Source organism: Humulus lupulus, chromosome 1 (assembly GCF_963169125.1).
Source record: "Humulus lupulus chromosome 1, drHumLupu1.1, whole genome shotgun sequence".
Classification (NCBI taxonomy): Eukaryota; Viridiplantae; Streptophyta; class Magnoliopsida; order Rosales; family Cannabaceae; genus Humulus; species Humulus lupulus.
The window spans coordinates 232,685,574-232,704,845 of NC_084793.1; the positions used below are offsets into that span (position 1 = coordinate 232,685,574).

At 41.4% G+C, this 19,272-nt stretch overlaps 1 protein-coding gene across 1 annotated transcript; it reads left to right on the plus strand.

Moving 5' to 3' along the window:
* The first annotated feature begins 13,286 nt into the window (after nt 1-13,286).
* On the plus strand, nt 13,287-14,252 carry LOC133830841 (uncharacterized). The gene has a single exon (XM_062260919.1). The coding sequence runs from the start codon at nt 13,287-13,289 to the stop codon at nt 14,250-14,252; it is 966 nt and encodes a 321-aa protein (XP_062116903.1).
* The last annotated feature ends 5,020 nt before the right edge of the window (nt 14,253-19,272 follow it).

Genomic DNA, 19,272 nt, shown 5'->3' on the forward strand with positions numbered 1-19,272 from the left:
TGACTTCTCCGACCTGAATAAAGCCTGCCCCAAGGATTGCTTTCCATTGCCAAGGATCGATCAGCTGGTGGATGCTACGGCGGGGCACGAGCTCATGTCCTTCATGGACGCGTACTCAGGCTACAATCAGATCGCGATGAATCCGGCAGACCAGGAGCATACCAGCTTCATGACCCCAACAAATGTCTATTGCTATAAGGTCATGCCGTTTGGCCTGAAGAATTCTGGAGCTACCTACCAGAGGCTAGTAAACAGAATGTTCGCGGACCAGATCGGAAAGAACATGGAGGTGTATGTTGATGACATGCTCGTCAAGTCAAAGACTGCCGACAACCATGTTTCCGACCTGGAAGAATGTTTTAAAATACTACGGGAATACGGCATGAGGCTCAATCCTCAGAAATGCACGTTCGGTGTCGCATCGGGGAAATTCCTGGGGTTCATAGTCAATACCCGAGGAATCGAGGCGAACCCCGACAAAATCAGGTCACTGCTCCAGCTTCCTTCCCCCAGGTCGCGGAAAGATGTCCAAGGCCTCACAGGAAGGGTGGCAACACTCAACCGGTTCATTTCTAAGTCAACCGACAAGTGTTTGCCCTTCTACAACCTGCTCCGGGGAAACAAGAAGTTTGAGTGGACAGTAGAGTGCGAAAGCGCGTTCCTCGATTTGAAGGCGCATCTGGCTGAACCGCCCGTGCTGTCCAAGCCCAGGGTGGGAGAGCCTCTTTTCCTCTACATGGCCGTCACGGAGGAGGAAGCTAGTGCCGTCCTAGTACGAGAAGAGGACCAAGTTAAAAAGCCAATCTACTACATCAGCAAGAGACTCCTCGGAGCAGAGTCACCGTACCCACTGATGGAAAAATTGGCGTTTTTCCTAATCACAGCCTCGCGAAAGCTCAGACCGTATTTCTAGTCCCACTCGGTACACGTCATGACCGATTAGCCTCTAAGGCAGGTTTTGCAAAAGCCTGAAGCATCGGGACGTTTGTTAAAGTGGGCGGTCGAACTCAGTTAGTTCGAGATTTTCTATACTCCACGAACTGCCATAAAAAGTCAGGCATTGGCCGACTTCGTGGCGGAGTGCACGGGATTCCAGGAGGATCCATCAGAAGGCCTACTTCAAGTCGCCTCGCCGCATTCATCGTGGAAGATCTTCGTTGATGGTTCATCTAACGAGAGCGGCTCTGGGGCCGGAATAATTCTAATATCCCCCGAGGGACATAGGTTCCACTCGTCGCTAAGGTTCGGGTTCAAGGCATCCAACAATGAGGCAGAGTACGAAGCTTTGTTAGCTGGGCTAAGGGTAGCTCAAGAGTTAAAGGCGAGCTCCGTCCAGTGCTTCAGTGACTCCCAGCTCGTGGTAAACCAGGTTCTGGGCAAATATCAGGCGCGGGGACCCAAGATGGCTGCCTACTTGGCGAAGGTAAAAACTGAGCTGTCCGCATTTGAGCGAGGATCGATCGAACAGATACCTCGGGAACAGAACGCCAACGCAGATGCTCTCGCCAAACTCGCCACCTCGGGAGAGACAGAAACCCTGGGGTTGGTGCCAATAGAATTCTTGAAAGAACCAAGTATAGAAGGAGATCGGGCAGAGGTCGAGATGATTGATGCCAAGCCGACCTGGATGACCCCCATTCTTGAGTATCTCGTCGAGGGCAAGTTTCCTAAAGAGAGTAACGATGCACGGCGAGTCTTGTATCAAGCTCCGAGGTACACGCTGGTCGATGGTGTGTTGTACCGACGTGGACATTCCCTACCTCTCCTCCGGTGCGTTCATCCAGGTGAGGCACAGGCCATCCTGCAGGACATTCACGAAGGATTCTGCGGAGACCATGCTGGGGGGCAAAGCCTGGCCTTAAAGGTTCTCAGGCAAGGTTATTACTGGCCGACTCTGTCAAGAGACTCGATCTCGTATGTGAAAAAGTGCGACAAGTGCCAGCGTTTCGCTGCGGTTGCCCGAGCTCCTCCAGTCGAACTGAAAATGATCTCAGCCCCTTGGCCATTCGCCGTTTAGGGGATAGATTTAGTAGGCGCCCTGCCTACCGGAAAGGGCGGGGTCCGTTACGCCGTGGTAGCCATCAACTACTTTACTAAGTGGGCCGAGGCAGAGCCGTTGGCAAGAATAACATCGAAGAAGGTACTCGACTTTGTGGTTAAAAGCATCATCTGTCGGTTCGGCCTGCCGAAGAAAATTGTCTCCGACAACGGCACTCAATTTGACAGCGACCTGTTCACCGAGTTTTGTGAAAGGCACGGAATTGTGAAAAGCTTCTCCTCTGTGGCCTATCCTCAAGCAAACGGGCAGGTCAAGGCTGTCAACAAAACTCTAAAGGCGAGCCTCAAGAAGAGGCTAGATGAGGCAAAGGGGGTCTGGCCAGAACAGCTCCCCCAGGTCCTTTGGGCATACCGGACCTCGCATCGGACTCCTACGGGTCACACTCCTTTCTCCCTAACCTTTGGGAGTGAAGCAGTCCTCCCCATGGAAGTTAAAGTTCTGTCGCATAGAGCCCAGTCCTACGACAAAGATAGGAACCACGAGCTCCTATGCCATTCCCTAGACCTTATCGATGAAAGGCGAGAGGATTCGCAACTCCAGCTCGCCCATTACCAGCAAAAGATCACTCGCTACTTCAACACTAAAGTAAAAAAACGTACCTTTAGCGTTGGCGACTTGGTCCTAAGGAGAGTTTTCCTGGCTGGAAAAGATCCCAAAGATGGAGTCTTGGGACCGAACTGGGAAGGACCATACCAGGTCATTGAAGTCATTAAGGAAGGAACTTATAAGTTAGCTCGACTTGATGGAGGGGCAGTCCCACGGACTTGGAACGCCATCCACTTGAAGAAATATTATCAATGATCCACTTGTAAGGCCTGGAAGGCCACTTTTTATGTATTAATAAAAATCAAGTTTTTCTTTTTATTTGCAAGTGTAATCTTAAAGTAACCATGAAAGACCCTTTCCCAGTTACTTGGGGGGCATATGGTACCTGGATATAACCAGGTCTCCTTAACGACTTAGATGTTGATTCTTATCTATGTATAAGGGTTAACGCGAACTAAGTCCTATCCTGGTTTTAACCAGGTCATAAAACTTAGAAGTTAACTTAAATTTATTGATCGTGGTTCTTCTTAAAGAGCTCGAGATATGGATAAAAGTTGACACGAACTAAGTTTTCAAAATAAGCTCCTGGTTTTAACCAGATCATAAAACTTAGAAGTTAACTTAAATTTATTGATCGGGGTTCTTCTTAAAGAGCTCGAGATATGGATAAAAGTTGACACAAACTAAGTTTTCAAAATAAGCTCCTGGTTTTAACCAGGTCATAAAGCTTAGAAGTTAACTTAAATTTATTGATCGTGGTTCTTCTTAAAGAACCCGAGATATGGATAAACGTTGACGCGAACTAAGTTTTCAAAATAAGCTCCTGGTTTTAACCGGGTCATAAAACTTAGAAGTTAACTTAAATTTATGGATCGTGGTTCTTCTTAAAGGGCTCGGGATATAAATAATGGTTAACGCGAACTAAGTTTAAAAAAAAAAAAAAAGGGAAGTGTATTGTAGCCAAAAGCATGAAGAAATATGTAAGTTAAAATTGCAAGGCAAATTGTCTTGAGGTAAAAATACCTCGTGCTAAGGATTACATAAAATACTTCAAAATAAAGAGAAGAAAAAATGCCCTAAGCCCCGTTAGTCGGCCCCTTGGAGGTCGCGGTCTCATCCTGCTCCGCCGCACCAGAGGCTTCCCCAGTCTCCGAGGGCGGCACCTCTTTGTCAAAGCGGGCTTGGAACTTCACCAACAAGCGCGCCCAGAGACTCGACGGCATGAAGGAGAAGTCAGCCTCCGGGTTGTGGGCCCAGCAACGATAGAACAGTTCATGCATGGACTGTTCCGAGGTGGCCCGTTCAGCTTCAAGGGCGGCCTGGGCCTCGGTCTTCACTGCCTCGAGGTTTGTTCGCGAGGTGGCAAGGGATGTCTCAAGCTCTTTAACCTTCGAGCGGGTCCTCTCTAACTCGGCCTTCGAGGTCGCCAGTGCATCTTTCGCCGCCTGAGCCTCATGAAGAGCGGCCTGGTGCCCAACCCTCATCTCCTCGAGCTGAGCTCTGGTCCTGGTGATGCTTCGGTGTACGGTAGCGATGCTCTGCGAGAAATGAGAGACAAATTGGCTAAGTAGAAAAATAAGGCGGTGTGTGAGGGGTAAAGCCTTAAAAGAATGGGGCAGCCTACTGTTAGGGTCATGTCCATCGATGACTCTATTACGTGGACCGGGCTCAGTGTCTCAATAGCCCGGAGCTCCTTCTCTTTGAACTTGTAGAAATGGTTGACGGCATAGCTCGCCGACTCATACACCGTCCCCCGGAAGGCTTCTGGGATCTTCTCCAGATCCTGGGGGTCGACCGTGATGCGTACGCCGGGGGCCACTGCAGCCGGGGTCCCGACCTCCATTCCCACGTCCTGGGTGGCTGATGGAGATCGCTGGGGCGGCGGGGGCATGTGTCCTGCTCCGCCAGCAAGAAGAATTGCCCCCCCGACCTGGGATGATGGGGTTTTTTCCTTCTCCTTTGCCGGAGATTTGGTGGAGCCCCCAGCCGTGCTCTTGGACCCTCGGAGCCTTTTCAATCTTGGCCCTGCTGGGGGATTCCCCCCGAAGTCTATGCCCCGCAGACTATCCTCGGGCTGAGACATCTCTTCTGCAAAAACAAAAAACATGGTTATTACAAGTTAGCAATCAGGCAGAAAAAAAAGCAAAAGGTTAAAGGCAAAAAGTATACGAATACTAAGGGAGCCCTACCCCCCGAGCTGGAAGAACCTAAGATGATTATTTCCCGAACTGGCGCAAGTTCTGGGTCCGGTTCTGACTCGGGGCTAGACTCTTCTACATACTGCCTAAGCCCCGGAGCATAGATGCCCCTCTGGAGTGATGGCCACGTGCGTAAGTTGGTCCCATACTCCTAAAAAATGATTGACCTAAAGGCTAGGGTGTTATCTACTACTAAGGTACCCCTAGGTCGGCTCTCTTGGTGATCCAGCACGAGCCGGTCAACACAGTGGAGTAGGAGTGTGTTCAGGTCTGGGTCCCTTCGGTGACGATGGAAGATCTGCCTAGGATTGAACCTAACCAGCCGGGGGTCTGCAGTGGCCCTATCTACATTCTTAAGCAAGAAAGGGTTACCTTGGTCGGAAGGACCCGCGGCTGCTCCGGATTGGATCCTCTCCTCGTCCATCCCCTGGGCGACCTCCAAGTTCCTCTTCCTATTCCTCACGAGCGGAACTTCAGCTGTCTCGTCCTCCTCGTCTTCCTCTGCCGCGACCTCCTCAACGATGATATGTCTGTTATCGCGGGCTAGGGGCGGCCCCCGCGGCCTCTTCAGGTTCAGAGTCTGATTTGGGAAAATCAGTTTGCAGAACACCATCGTCTTGTCCGTCACGAGCACGCGATAGTCCTTTTCACTGGGGGGGCAAGCCCGCCAGTGTTTCATATTGACCCCCGAGGGTCACAGACTTTTCGGCCCTCGCGTAGATGGCTGCAAGATTGGCTGGAATCAGAGTGGAATACAGGGGGAGCTAAAATAAAATAACACTTAAAAGGCGAGCTAAGATCAGGGTTCACTTACGAGGACAGTTGAAGTAATGGTGCTCGCAGTTCCGGAAACCAGTTGACATGAAGAACTGGTCCTTGAAGTCATTTGGATGGCTTGGCAGCTCGATGACCGCCGCCGTATTAGGAAAACGGGTTAAATAGTAGAACCCGTCACCTCGCCCCCTCTGGTCCGGGCTGGCTTTTAGGCAAAAGAAGTATAAAATATCCGCAGGAGTGGGGACCTCCCACTCCTGCTTCTTGAATAAGTACCTCAACCCTGCCAGCAGACGGTAGGAGTTGGGGGGGGGGGGGGGGGGGAGCTGAAATGGGGCCAACCCCACATAGTTCAGGAAATCAGCGAAATACTGATCCAGGGGTAGGAAGGCCCCTGCCTTGAAGTGTTCACCACTCCAGGCCGCAAACGATTCGTCGAGCGGCGTGCAGCTCCGCTCGCCCTTCGCGGCAGGTCGGGCTATAACTGAGGCTTTCCCCAGTGGAATGTTGTGGGTGAGGAAGAGTTTGTTGATCTTTGCCTGGTCGGTTATCTTCGAGACGATTCTCTCCGCCTCAAAGAATGCGTCGGGGGCCACCTCGACCTGTTTCTCCACGGCCGGCCCAAAGTGGGGGATCGGCGAGCTGGGCATCACCGCCTTTCCCTTCTCCTGCCAGGAGGCCGAGCTTCCAACGTTCTTCTGAGGGAGGTTCTTTTTTGGAGCCATCTGGTCGCCTAGTGAACACAAGAAAACATTTTAGAAAAGGCGACCCAAGCAGGAGGAAGAATAATTATTGTTTGCACGAGCTGAGGTAAGCCCAGCTCGTGGGAGGTGGAACCACGCGGTTCAGTGAACACGCGCCTATACTCCCAACAAATCCCAGATTACTCGGAATTCGTGTGTCAGGGGGTTCAGAGTAAAATTTTCCTTGGGAGGAAAGTTTCAGTAGGCAGGAATTGCAAAACCGCCCATGAGGCGTGTTCCCTAAGCTACTCGGTTTTGCACCCAAAATTCCCAAAACTTCTACCCAGAAGTTGTTCCAGAAAAAGCATCCTGAAACCCATACTCTAAGGCGATTTCCTACAACAAGTATGTCCTAACCTAAAAAGGGCTGTCACCCTCCATATCCACACAACCCAGAAAACCCTTGAATGAGGCTACAGTAAAAAATTTTACCTAAGCTACAGTAGCATGTTTTCAAAGTGAACAGGGTCAGGAAACTTACAGTGTATGGATGGAAGGTTGAAGAGAATGCTGCATTGATAGGAGCTTCGTCGGTGAAATAACTTCCAAAGCTTCAGAGAAACTCGTGCGCCTAAGCTTCTTGAACAATGAAAATGGCAGCGACTGAGTCGAGGGTTTCGTTCTTCTGAAAGTTAGAGAGGGAAGAAGGAAAGAGATTTGGGAAATTTTGAATGAAGGGATGGCCCGTGCGTAGGGTGGCCACCCCCTTTTTATATACATGAAGAATCACGTGTAGAAGGCTCTTGGGTGACCCTAGTGGAGGATCCGAGGCCTTCCACTCGAAATACGAAACGACGGCTGAGCATAGACTAGGCCATCAAATGCGGTTCTCATAAAACGTACCGTCACCACCCACGACGTTCCACGTATCAGACGCCTGCACAAAAAGTGGAATGTAAAGGGTTGTGGGGAAGTCTAAAAGCCCCTACTGTGGTCTTCTATATATGACGTCATATACCACGAGCAGGAGCTTGGGGGGGCAGATGTACGCCCTGGTTTTCCCACGGGCTGATTAACAGGTCGAGCCTCGGACTAATCATGGTTAGTCCGTAAATTTCCCCAGGTCGGAGATCCTGTCTTCGAGGTAGTACCCCCTTAGCTCGAGGTATCCTCAAGGACTTGCCAAGGCTGCCCAAGACTGGGGGAAGGAGTCTGAAGGCTGAAGGTCGGGTCAGGGAAGCAGCTCGTGGTACGAGCTTCTCATGGACCTCTGACCCTTTGAAAAGTCAACACACGCAAGATAAACATGCCTATATCTGACATCACGTGTCCGATATCTCCCTGGCTTCTCGAACACGCAGCAGGAACATGCGTATTCAGACACCCACGGCTGGGTTGGGCCGTGCGGCCCATTATCTCCTTATCTATCGATTTGACCATACTTATGTGTCAGGTTTAGGAATTAATCATGAATGTCACAGAGTTGATATGACAAATAAGAAGGTCACGGGATGACCTCCTTACCAACTTCTAGGTGCCTTCTCCTATAAATATGGAGACCTTGGGAGTTGATAAGGGTTGAAAAAAATAGTCTCTGAAGAGATATACACTTTGTAACCAAATACCCAGCATATATCAATAATATTGACTAGTGGAGTAGAATGATTTTAACCTTTGAACCACTTAAAAACGTGTCTTGAGTCACCTAGTTCATCCTCTAAGATTTCCTATCTGTTACGGTTCTACTTTCAGCACTAATCCCTTTCTCTCCTTCTCTTAATTACCTGTTGGCGAAGAACCGCGTCAACAAATACTAATTCCATTCCAATGTGTACAAATTTGATGAATTGCCTAAATTCCCCTTTGATGCATTGTCCTTTCTCTCTTTTTTCTTTTTTTCTTTTTGTGCACATCACATATATTGAGACATATAAATAGATAATAATGTTTGTGTTCCAAGTTATAGATTTTATATTTTTAGATCAAAATAATTATCAAACATTTATTAAAAAAATTACAAATGTATATGAATATATGTTAACGTAAAAGTTTTTCTTAAAAAATGTTACATTATTTTTTACAAAATTATAAAAACAAGATATATAGTATATATATCTTACCAAGATTTAGAATACAATTAGAATTTATGGATTTTTTAAAAATTAAATAAAAAATATTTATTTAATTAAGTATGATTTTTTAGTATTAATGATGTGGTTATTGTACTTCTTTCTAGCAAATATGTTTGCATATATTTATAATATAATAAAAAAATGAAATTAGGATATTTTTTATAGAAATAATAATTTGGTATATAATAAAAACTAATATTATAATGCTAGTTTGATAAGGATATTATTTATAAAATATTACAATTTTATTAGCTTAAGTAATTTTCAACAATATGAAATACTCAATTGCTATTAGATTAGCCCTGGAAATGTTTGATTTAGAGGTTACGCAATTCTCATTTAGCATTAACATGGTCAATAAAAATAAAATATTATTGTAACCACTTCCACACATGGAAAAAAAAAGGCATAAGAAAAGTAACCATAGATTCGATTAGTTTTCCAATCCTGATTGTAACTGGTTGTACCGTACGCCTGACAAATTTATATAAACTAGGAAATACCCATTGCAAATAAGACACACGTGTAACATAGGGGAAGAAAGAGAGAGTGAGTCCAAACTTCACTTCTTAAAATTAACTTTGCCCCCCCCCCCCCCCCCCCCACACAATCTTTTTTGTGGACTGGTTCCCATTCAAAACCCTAGCGAAGATTGCCAAATACAATTTTTTGGAGAACGCAATTGGTGAGCTTGACATGGGATTTGCAAACGATATCGCCATTAAGGAGAAGAAGGATTCCAATTCTAGTGCAAGCAACCTAACCTTACATTTATTAGAAGTGAAGACTCTTACACCTACATACTACATCAATTTTCGTCGTAAAGATTAACCATTAAAAAAATGGTATTGTTCCTTTGTCTTATGAAGCATTTTAGGAAATAACCTCACTTCGGTAACTTTTGGTGGAATATTCATTTTCTAAGCATACGTTATAGTTGGCAGCCACCACAATATGAAGCGAGGTACTTATGGCTTTTAATCACTCTAAATTAAACCTTATAGTTGGAAATTTTTTATTTGGTTATTAAGCTTTTTTGATGCAACAACTTGGTGGGAAGTCGGATAAATTTTAGGAACTTATACTGTCCAAATAATTTATTAAATTTTTTCATGATTGAAATAACCCTCCTTAAAAAAATTGTGTTAGGGAGGAAAATTTGTAGACATGACGAGTTTGCTTTTGAATGTCATATGTAGTGTTAATCTTTAAAGATAAGCACGATCAACCATATTTTGTCGGCACATATCCTCCAATGGCTGCGTTGTGCCATGAAAATATAAGACTCCAAATAAGAGCTGCTTTCAACCCCATATGGAGAAGAAGCTCTGTACTTTGCGAAGAAAAAAATTGTCACGTTTGGAGGTCCAAAAGAGGTATTCCGTTGGAATGCATAGATGTGACATCATGTGCGTTCACGGGAAAGAAAAAGACAGAAGCATTTTTGGTCAACAATTTAGCAAATTGTGTGATGTACGATCTTAATCATGAGGAGGTAGAGTACGAACTATAGTTCAATGATATGACAAATATTTGGTAATATTTTTATTTGTTTCCACGAGTGAAACCTGTTTTGGTTTTGCACCAATTTCTTCAAATGATATTTTCCTTTGTTGTATAATGGCAACCACTGAGAATATTTTATCCGAACATAATGACTACGAAACAATATTGGACTTCAGTGAGGTTATTAGACTACAAATGATATGTTGCTAATTTCGACGAATGGGAACTACGCCAAGAGCGGTATATGTTCGTGGGACTTTGATAATGGAGAAATTCTTGGGTATGTATCACATTTCAATGATGACTACGACAAAGAAGAAGAAAATTTGACAAACATGTACCGCTTCCACACGTCCAATGGACAAATAGTAGCATATGCTAACAATGCACAAGAAAAGTTTTCATGCATGACATGTGAGATGGGACAATAACCTTGGCTATTGATCTAGAAGATGCCATAAATATTATGCCCCATTCATGCCCCATTATGTGGTTAGAGAGACAGAAGGCACTTATCTCAGAAAAGCAACGACTAACACTTTGTGACATTAACGGCTCAAGCACACAAAATTTCTCAACGTACCAACTTGTGGAAGGGCGGTTATGGATCTACAAACCAATGTCAGGGGAAATGAAACATATTTTGGTGACAACATAAATTCAAGGAAAAAAATAACTGAATTCACAATGTTCGAACAATTATTGTTGATCGGTTACAATAAAATACAATGAACATATATGCATTTTTAGTATCACATCAGAGGCATCAATGCAATCTACTTAATAGTAGATACAATTTACATTTTAAACGCACGATGTGGGAAAGCTAAGGTGATTGACCTTCCCAATACTGTAATGAATGTTTCAACAATAGAGATGCAAGATGGTTTCGTACTTCTAAGGGTGGAGATGATCAATAGAACAAACAGGTGGGCTGCTCCGAAGGTTTTGGAGATACCCCTGTCAGGACAAAAAAAAAATAATGTCAACTTACATAGTTCCGTATTGTGAGTGCATTGGAGTAGACACAACTGTGAAGAAGGTATGGTCGGACAGTGGAAATATCCTGTGCTTGAACAAGGTTGGAGTACACATGTTTCGCTGTAATGGTGGAGTTGATCCAACCCAACCCATCACTGCTACATCTGATAACGATAATATGTATAAACACACCATTGGGACATATAGGTTCCTAAACCCTAACTTTGATGCCATGAACAACAAATTGTTGATCTGGTCCCAAAATAAACCACCCATGTGGGGAGCCTTTTAGTGGATAGAAGTGTGTATGGGCTACTCAAATATTTTGAATTATAGTAGGAGTGTAAAATTGGGCTAATACGCCATACATTTATTACATTTATAGTGAAAGACCTTTATATTTTGTGTAACCAGGTTCAACAAGTAATCATGTTGTGACATGTGTAACTAGTTACTTTGGCCAGAATGATTGTCCATGTAACTAGATTTAACTGCTCTATAAAATGCTTTGCTTCATGTGTCACTGCTCAGAACAATTTGTGAATGGTTGATCAAGAGTTATTGTTCTTACAATGACATCATACATGTTGACCCTACGTGTACAAATATATATACCATATACTCAACCGTAGTCGTAAGTATGCATACTAAATAGATGAAAGACACATAATATTTCTAATTATGTATGGAGCCTTGATATTTGGTTACATGATTGTGGTGTATCGAAATGATTTGAAGTTAGAGAATGCGTCCGTGTTATAGTATTGACTAGTTACAAGATTAATAGCCAAAATTGCAAATGAATAGTATATTATAACTAGTTACAACATGGTCCATTATAGAAACAATACTTGGCTCCAATCCCACTCGGATTTGGTATATCGCTACAACACGTATATAGTCAATTTGCCTAAGCGAAGACAAAAAAAAAATGATTTAACAACTTTATTTATTAATTCAATTAATATATTTGAGGCCATACTACTATCATTATATTAAAATGTGAAGGAAGTAATAAATATTGACATTGAAATTAGTCCATTTTGTTGAAATGATCCATGTATGACATACTACAATTACAAAATTTTGAGTTTTTTTTTTTTTTTTTATTGAAAAAATTATAACCGATTCCCGCCTTTTTTCGAATTCTCTCTCTCCGTGGTGACACCGGCGGCCATGGCTAAAGGAGAAAAGATCTTGGGGAAAGCTAAGGGAAAGAGGAACAATAAGAAGAAAGGTCCTTCTTCTTCGGACCGTGTTATCAAAACTCGATCCATGGATGCCATTCTAGGGATTTCTGAGTTGGAAATGCCAGAAGAGGAACAGAAAGAGGAACAGGTCCTGGGGAAAGAATATACGGCTGAGGAATCGGAGGAGATTCTTCGGAAACAGAGTGAGGTTCGTAAGAATTTCTCAGAATGGTTAAGCATTGCAAACCAGACAGCTCATGATGTGGATAGGGGGAAGAAGATGACTCCGCCTATATTACGATCTGAGCACATTGTACGGAACTTAGATCGGGCATTTGACTCTCCATCGAAGTTAGAGGAATCAACAAATCAGGGCAAGCAAAAGGTGAAAATTAGTCAGGCTGATATCGTGGAAGAAGTGAATTACTGGACACCTTCAATAGTGGCGTATGTTGCTGGTGCTAATCCTCCCCTGAATGTGCTTGATGGATTTGTGAGAAGAATGTGGAAAGATGAAGTGGTCAAGGTAGGATTGCTCTCACATGGTATTTTCATTATACGGTTTCAGAATATAGAACAGAGAGACAAAGTTTTGCATGGAGGTTTCCTTTTCTTTGACAAGAAACCTTTCATCATGAAGCCATGGAATTCGATTGACGATTTTACCAAAGAGAATGTGGATACTGTTCCTACATGGATTCAAGTGAGTGGCCTGGATATTAAATATTGGGGAGAGGCTTCTCTTTTTAAGATAGTAGGTCAGATCGGAAACCCAATTCAAGTTGATGATATCACAAAGCATAGAGACAGATTACTGTACCCATGAATTTTGATTGAGGTGAGTATTGCTCAAGATTTTCCTTCTACCATCTCTTTTACAGATGAATTTGATCATGATATTGAATTGAATGTGAAATATGAATGGATTCCGATTGTGTGCAAGAATTGTTCGGGTATGGGGCATGGCTCTAATGTGTGCAGGAATAAAGTTCAGACAAAGAAAACCTGGGTCCCAAAAGAGAAAACAGAGGTAAAATCGGTGGCACCAGTAATTGATGAAGATGGTTTTCAGATGGTGGGCAATGGTAAGAAAGTGTAGAACCAGGTTGTGACAGCAACAAAAGTGAGTAATCAGTTTGATATTTTAAATTCTCAAGAGGAGAAGAATGAGCAAGAGAAGGACAACACTGGAGAGGGGGGAGTTCCCTCTAGTTCAAATGGATAGAATTCTTGTTTGGAATGTTAGAGGGATTAATAGCCAGCTCAAGCATAGAGAAATCAGGCAGCTGGTTTATTCAAAAAAGGTTGGTCTTGTTAGTCTTCTTGAAACTAAAGTTAAGAATAAAAGTATGGGAGATCTTTATATGAGTTTGTTTCCTGGATGGTGCTTTACAAATAATAACCCTTGGTTGGATAAAGGGAGGATAATAATTGCTTGGAACCCTTCTATATTTTCCTTAGATATTAGGAAGTGTACAAGCCAATTGATTCACTGTATTGCTCAAACTTGTCAAAATTCAAAGGAGTTTCATATAACCTTTGTTTATGGTTTCAATGAAGTTCGAGGTAGAGAAGCTTTGTGGCTGGATTTAAAAGACCTCAAGTCTAATATAGATGAGCCATGGATGATAGTAGGAGATTTTAATGAGATTTTGAACTATGATGAAAGAGCTGGTAGTAAGAACCATAAAAAGCCTTCCGAAAGTTTCAAGGAGTGTGTGATGTATTGTCAAATGGAGGACCTTAAATTTTCAGGAAGTTTCTTCACTTGGAATAATAAACAGAAGCCTGAAGAGAGAATTTTCTCTAAGATAGATCATGCTTTGGTGAATCTGAAATGGACGGACTCCTTTTCAAATTCAGAGGTGGTCTTTCTGCCGGAAGGGGAGTTTGATCACTGTCCTATTTTGATCTCTTTCTATCAAGATGTTAGTACTGGGAAGAAACCTTTTAGATATTTTAGCATGTGGAAAACAGCTCAGAGTTATAAGGCAGAGGTTGGACAAAGCTGGCAGACCCCCATTGCTGGTACTCTTATGTATCAGTTGGTGGGAAGACTGAAAAGGCTGAAGAGTGTTTTTAGAGCTATTAACAGGGAGGGATTCAATGAGATACACAAGGTTGTTATTCAAGCCAAGCAAGAGATGTTAGATATTCAAGAAGACCTGAATAAGGACCCATGAAATACTATGTTAATGGAACAAGAGCAAAGGGCCAGAGATAAATACGCTTATTACCAAAAAGCTCATAACTCTTTTTTAGCTCAAAAGGCTAAAATAGATTGGGTTCAAAATGGTGATGAGAATACAGCCATTTTCCATGCTTTTTTGAAAGCCCGGAGAGTCCATAATAGAATTAATTGTATCCGGAATGAGAGGGGTATTTGGATGGATAAACCAGGGGATATTCAACAAGATTTTCTGAGTTATTATCAGAACTTGTTAGGGACTTCAATGAGGAACAGAAGGAAGGTTTTTCTTTCAATAGTGGCTGCTGGTCCATTACTTTCAGAGGAGCATCATCGAATTATTCAGGAATTGTTCTCCATTCAAGAGGTTAGAGCTGCCATTTTTGACATACCAGGGAGGAAGCCACCTGGGCCGGATGGGTATGGGAGTTTCTTTTATCAGGACAACTGGGATCTGGTGGGTCAAGAGGTAGGTGCTGCTGTGACCAATTTTTTAAACACTGGTTTGCTTCTTAAAGAGATAAATGCAACAACCATTACACTCATTCCTAAAGTCAAATGCCTGAATAGTGTCCAAGATTTCAGGCCTATATCTTGTTGTAACGTGATATATAAGGCAGCCACAAAGATTATTTGCTCTCGCTTAAGGCAAATCCTTCCTGATATTATAGCTGAAAACCAAGGTGGTTTTGTTCATGGGATATATATAGCCTATAATATTATGGTTTGTCAAGATATTGTTAGGCATTATGGAAGAAAGAATTGCAAACCAAGTTGTATGATTAAAATTGATTTGAGGAAAGCTTATGACGCTATTGAATGGGGATTTATTGAAGAAATGCTGGTTGCTTTCCATTTTCCTCAAAAGTTCATTGATCTCATTATGGTGTGTATCAAAACCCCTAGGTTTTCACTTTTACTTAATGGTGAAATGCATGGTTTTTTTGAAGCCAAGAGGGGTTTGAGACAAGGAGATCCTTTGTCCCCTCTCCTTTTTGTGCTTGGCATGGAATATTTGTCTAGGATATTGAAAGATGTGGGGGCTCGGCCAGGTTTTAAGTATCATGACAGATGTGCCTTGTTAAAGTTGAATCATTTGTGTTTTGCGGATGATTTGTTACTTTTTTGTCATGGAGACTTTCCTTCGATCCTACTGTTATTGCAGGGCCTTAAACTCTTTTCAATGACTTCTAGTTTACTGCCTAACAATGAAAAGTCAGCTGTGTATTGTAGTGGCATGCAGGAGGCAGAGGTCTCCCGAGTGCTTGAGATGTCTGGTTTTAATAGAGCTCATCTCCCTTTCAGATACCTTGGCATTCCTGTTTGTTCCAAAAAAATTCAGCAGCTGAGTGCAATGGTATCCTTGAGAAAATGGTTGCTAGGATCAGAGTGTGGAGCACGAGACACTTATCTTACATGGGAAGAGTTACTTTAATCAATTCTGTTTTGATTACTTTACACTCTTATTGGGCTCAAATAATGGTTCTTCCTAAAAGATTATTAAAGGGTGTTGAAGCTATCTGCAGGGCGTTTCTTTGGAAAGGTTTGGCTGATAGTAATAGTCCGGGGTTAGTAGCTTGGCATCAAGTTTGTTTGCCTAAGACAGCTGGTGGTTTAGGCTTTAGGAAGGTTGTTGATTGGAATTTGGCTGCAATGGGTAAATACGTTTGGGCAATTGCCAACAAAAAGGATAATCTATTTGTGAAGGGGATTAATAGTGTTTATTTGATGGATAGAAACTGGTGGGAGTACCAGGTGCCTTTAGATTGCAGTTGGTACTGGAAGCGGTTGGTTGCTGTCAAAGATGATTTCAAAGTTAAGATTGAGCTGTCTAAATTTGCAGGGATGAGGTATAGTGTTAAAGCTGGTCATGATCTTCTGTTTGAGCATCCTGTTGCAGTTAGCTGGAGCAAAGTTGTTTGGGATAGGCTGAGCATTCCAAAGCATAGATTTATGCTTTGGCTGGTCATGATGCAGAGGCTTCGTACTAGAGAGCAATTGCACAAGTTTCAGCCGTTAATGGACCAATCTTGTCTGCTTTGTGGAGGTGATATTGAGAGTATTGGTCATCTCTTTTTTCACTGTCAATATAGCAGTTCCTGTTTGCAGAAGATTAAGCAAAGTTTGGGTTGGAATTCAGCTTCCTTAAACCTGTTGCAGCTTTTCCGATGGACTCATAAAGCTAAGAGATTGAGTGTTGTTCGGAAGAGCATCTTTTACTCTGTTCTTGCAGCTCTTGTTTACCACCTATGGAGAGTGAGAAATGATGTTTTTTGGAACAATAAAGTTTGGCATGTAGATAATACTGTACAAAGAGTTCTTAGAGAGATTCAGTTTAGACTTTCTCTTGTAATGCCTAAAAAGGCTAAAGTTATAGATAGGGAGTGGGTCACTAAGTTAAGTAAGAACTAGCTTCCTTTAGGTTGGATTCGTTTGACTTGTATTTGGGTTGGTAGTTGGTTGGTTGGCTTGTAATTGGCTGAATTGTATCCTTTTGGCTGTTGAGTAATACATTGAACCTTATTCACCAAATTTTTTTTTTTTTGAGTTTTTAAGTTAATCGTTACATTTGAAAATTGATGATACCGTTTATTTGAAAAAAAACATATTTATGATGACATGAATGTTTCCTAATAAATTATTTTCTGTTGAGTAGCAGAAATGACCAAAAAATGTCATCATACCGCAATAACCATTTTTCATTTGTAAATTTAGTTGTTTCAATGAGGGGGAACAAAAACTGATGGATGTTTTAAAAAAAGGTTGTATTTCTTCTAAAAAAATGAATGTTTACTGTGAGGGTACATGGCAACAAGTTACATCGCATTATAAATATATATATGTTTATTTAATACCATAATTTGTAACCTCTTATGAAGGTAATCTCCTTTTCGCATGATTGTTATTATCGCATTGAAATATTATATGCTTCTGCTGCAGTGTCATTCACATGATCAAAAGGCAACAACTCTTTCCCACTATCACTTGGCCATGAAATTTAGGGTGTCTTGCCAATGTAGTTTTCGTGCCACATTGTTACTAATGATTAGTGAAGGAAATGAAAGTTGTGTAACTAGTTTCAATTAAGTACCTTCTTCGTTTCAACTGTTCTGTCACCATGAAATTATAACATTTATGTCAAACTACTCTTCCATGATTTGTTACTATCTTTACTGAAGTAAATGACAACTATGTAATCGGTTTCACTTGCTGTGATACTATTGTTTGATCGCATTCTTTCAACTTCAAATTATGCTAATCTTGTCGAACGACTTTGAGATTCAAATTGACATTGTCAAGGATTTAAACTTTGATTCAAATATTTTGGTGAAGGATCCATCAGAATACATAGATATTGACTCTGAGGGTACATCACATAAGGCGGGGGATGTTATGACGAGAGCACAGGTTTGTTAATAAATATTTTTTTACAGTGATTACTCATACGAGATTGTGTAATTTAAATCGGGTTTTGCAAATTGAATATTTATTTACATGTATGATTATTTATCAAGAGGATCGGTTAAAGAGGTTTGAGACATCTGAAAACAAACAAGGAGCTAAAATCAAGAAGCTTTCAAAGGAAATGAAATTCTTCATGGATTACGTGAATGGAAAATTTGAAGAGATAATTGCAATCTTACGTGTTAAGGGTAGCGTCTCCAAAGAAGGAAGAATTCTAGAAATGTAATGACCCAACTATTTCTAAGACCTTGGACCATTAAAACTACTAGACATGGCTACTATTTATGAGAAAATATACATAAGAAATAATCATAACTTTATTAAAACCCCAAAATAAATATTGTATCAATAACATAAAAGTATAAAATAAAATGTGATATGGTATGGGTACCCATTGTTTATAAATCATAAAACATAAACTTTAAATTTGTTTAACTACTATTTGCGGAATTACATCAAAACATAATTTAAAAGACATAAAATAAATAACGTCGTCCTCGATCAACACGCAGTCCATTGAATCCATTCATCCTTAACACACAAGTCAAGATGCCAAGAATCCTTCCGCCTTCCATATTTATTTTCCTGCATCATACTAAAATAAAGGAGTGAGCCTAATGCCCAGCAAGGAAAATCTATTATAACATAAATCATAAGCATAAGACTATATCATAAACATATACTATAAAACATATGACTATAAAATATATATATATATATCATATAGGACTATAATAATAATAATGGCCCTCATAAATTCTTGGGGATTGTTATCTTAACAAGTCATATGCCCAATCATAGATTCTCGGGGCTTGCTTATCTAAGCAAGTCATATGCCCAAGTGACTGAAAACATATTCTTGGGGCTTGTTGTTTAAACAAGTCATATGCCCAAGGACTATAAGACATACTATACATATACATATCATAACATAAACATATACATATCATAACATATAAGCACATCAAATCTATCCTATTTTCCTTACCAAAAGTCGGGATATTTGGGAACAAGAATGGGATTAGAACACTCCTATAAACCAACAGTAAAATGGTGAGAATCTAAAGAAAAAGAGATGAAAAGAACACTAAACCATCCAAGAAGAAACTTACCAAGAAGAACCTTAAGTTTCAAGAACTTAAATACCTAATCAAGAATCATAAACAAGAGTTAGGATCTGAATAAAAGAAAACTAAAGAACCATATAGAACTGAACTTAGGAATAAGAATACATTGAATGATCTTATGGATTGGTCTAAACCTCAATACCGAAATCACACTAAATCTCACTTCCCAAGTGTTTATAAAAACTTAGAATGATAAAGCTTTAACCCAAAACCCAAGTGTATCTCTCTATAGTAACACTAGCACCTTGGAGGCTCTGAACAAATGCTTGAAGAATGAGGAAAATGGTTGAGCACTAGGTCCTATTTATAGAGTTCAAGGAGTGAAACTAACCCCTTTTAATTTGAATAAATAAATGAATATAAAATGAAAAATATTTGAATTTTCGTTCAACTGACGCCCAGAACTCGGTCAAAATCGTTCAA

Coding starts and splice junctions, on each gene's coding strand:
- LOC133830841 (XM_062260919.1), top strand. CDS start 13,287: ATGGATAGAATTCTTGTTTGGAATGTTAGAGGGATTAATAGCCAGCTC.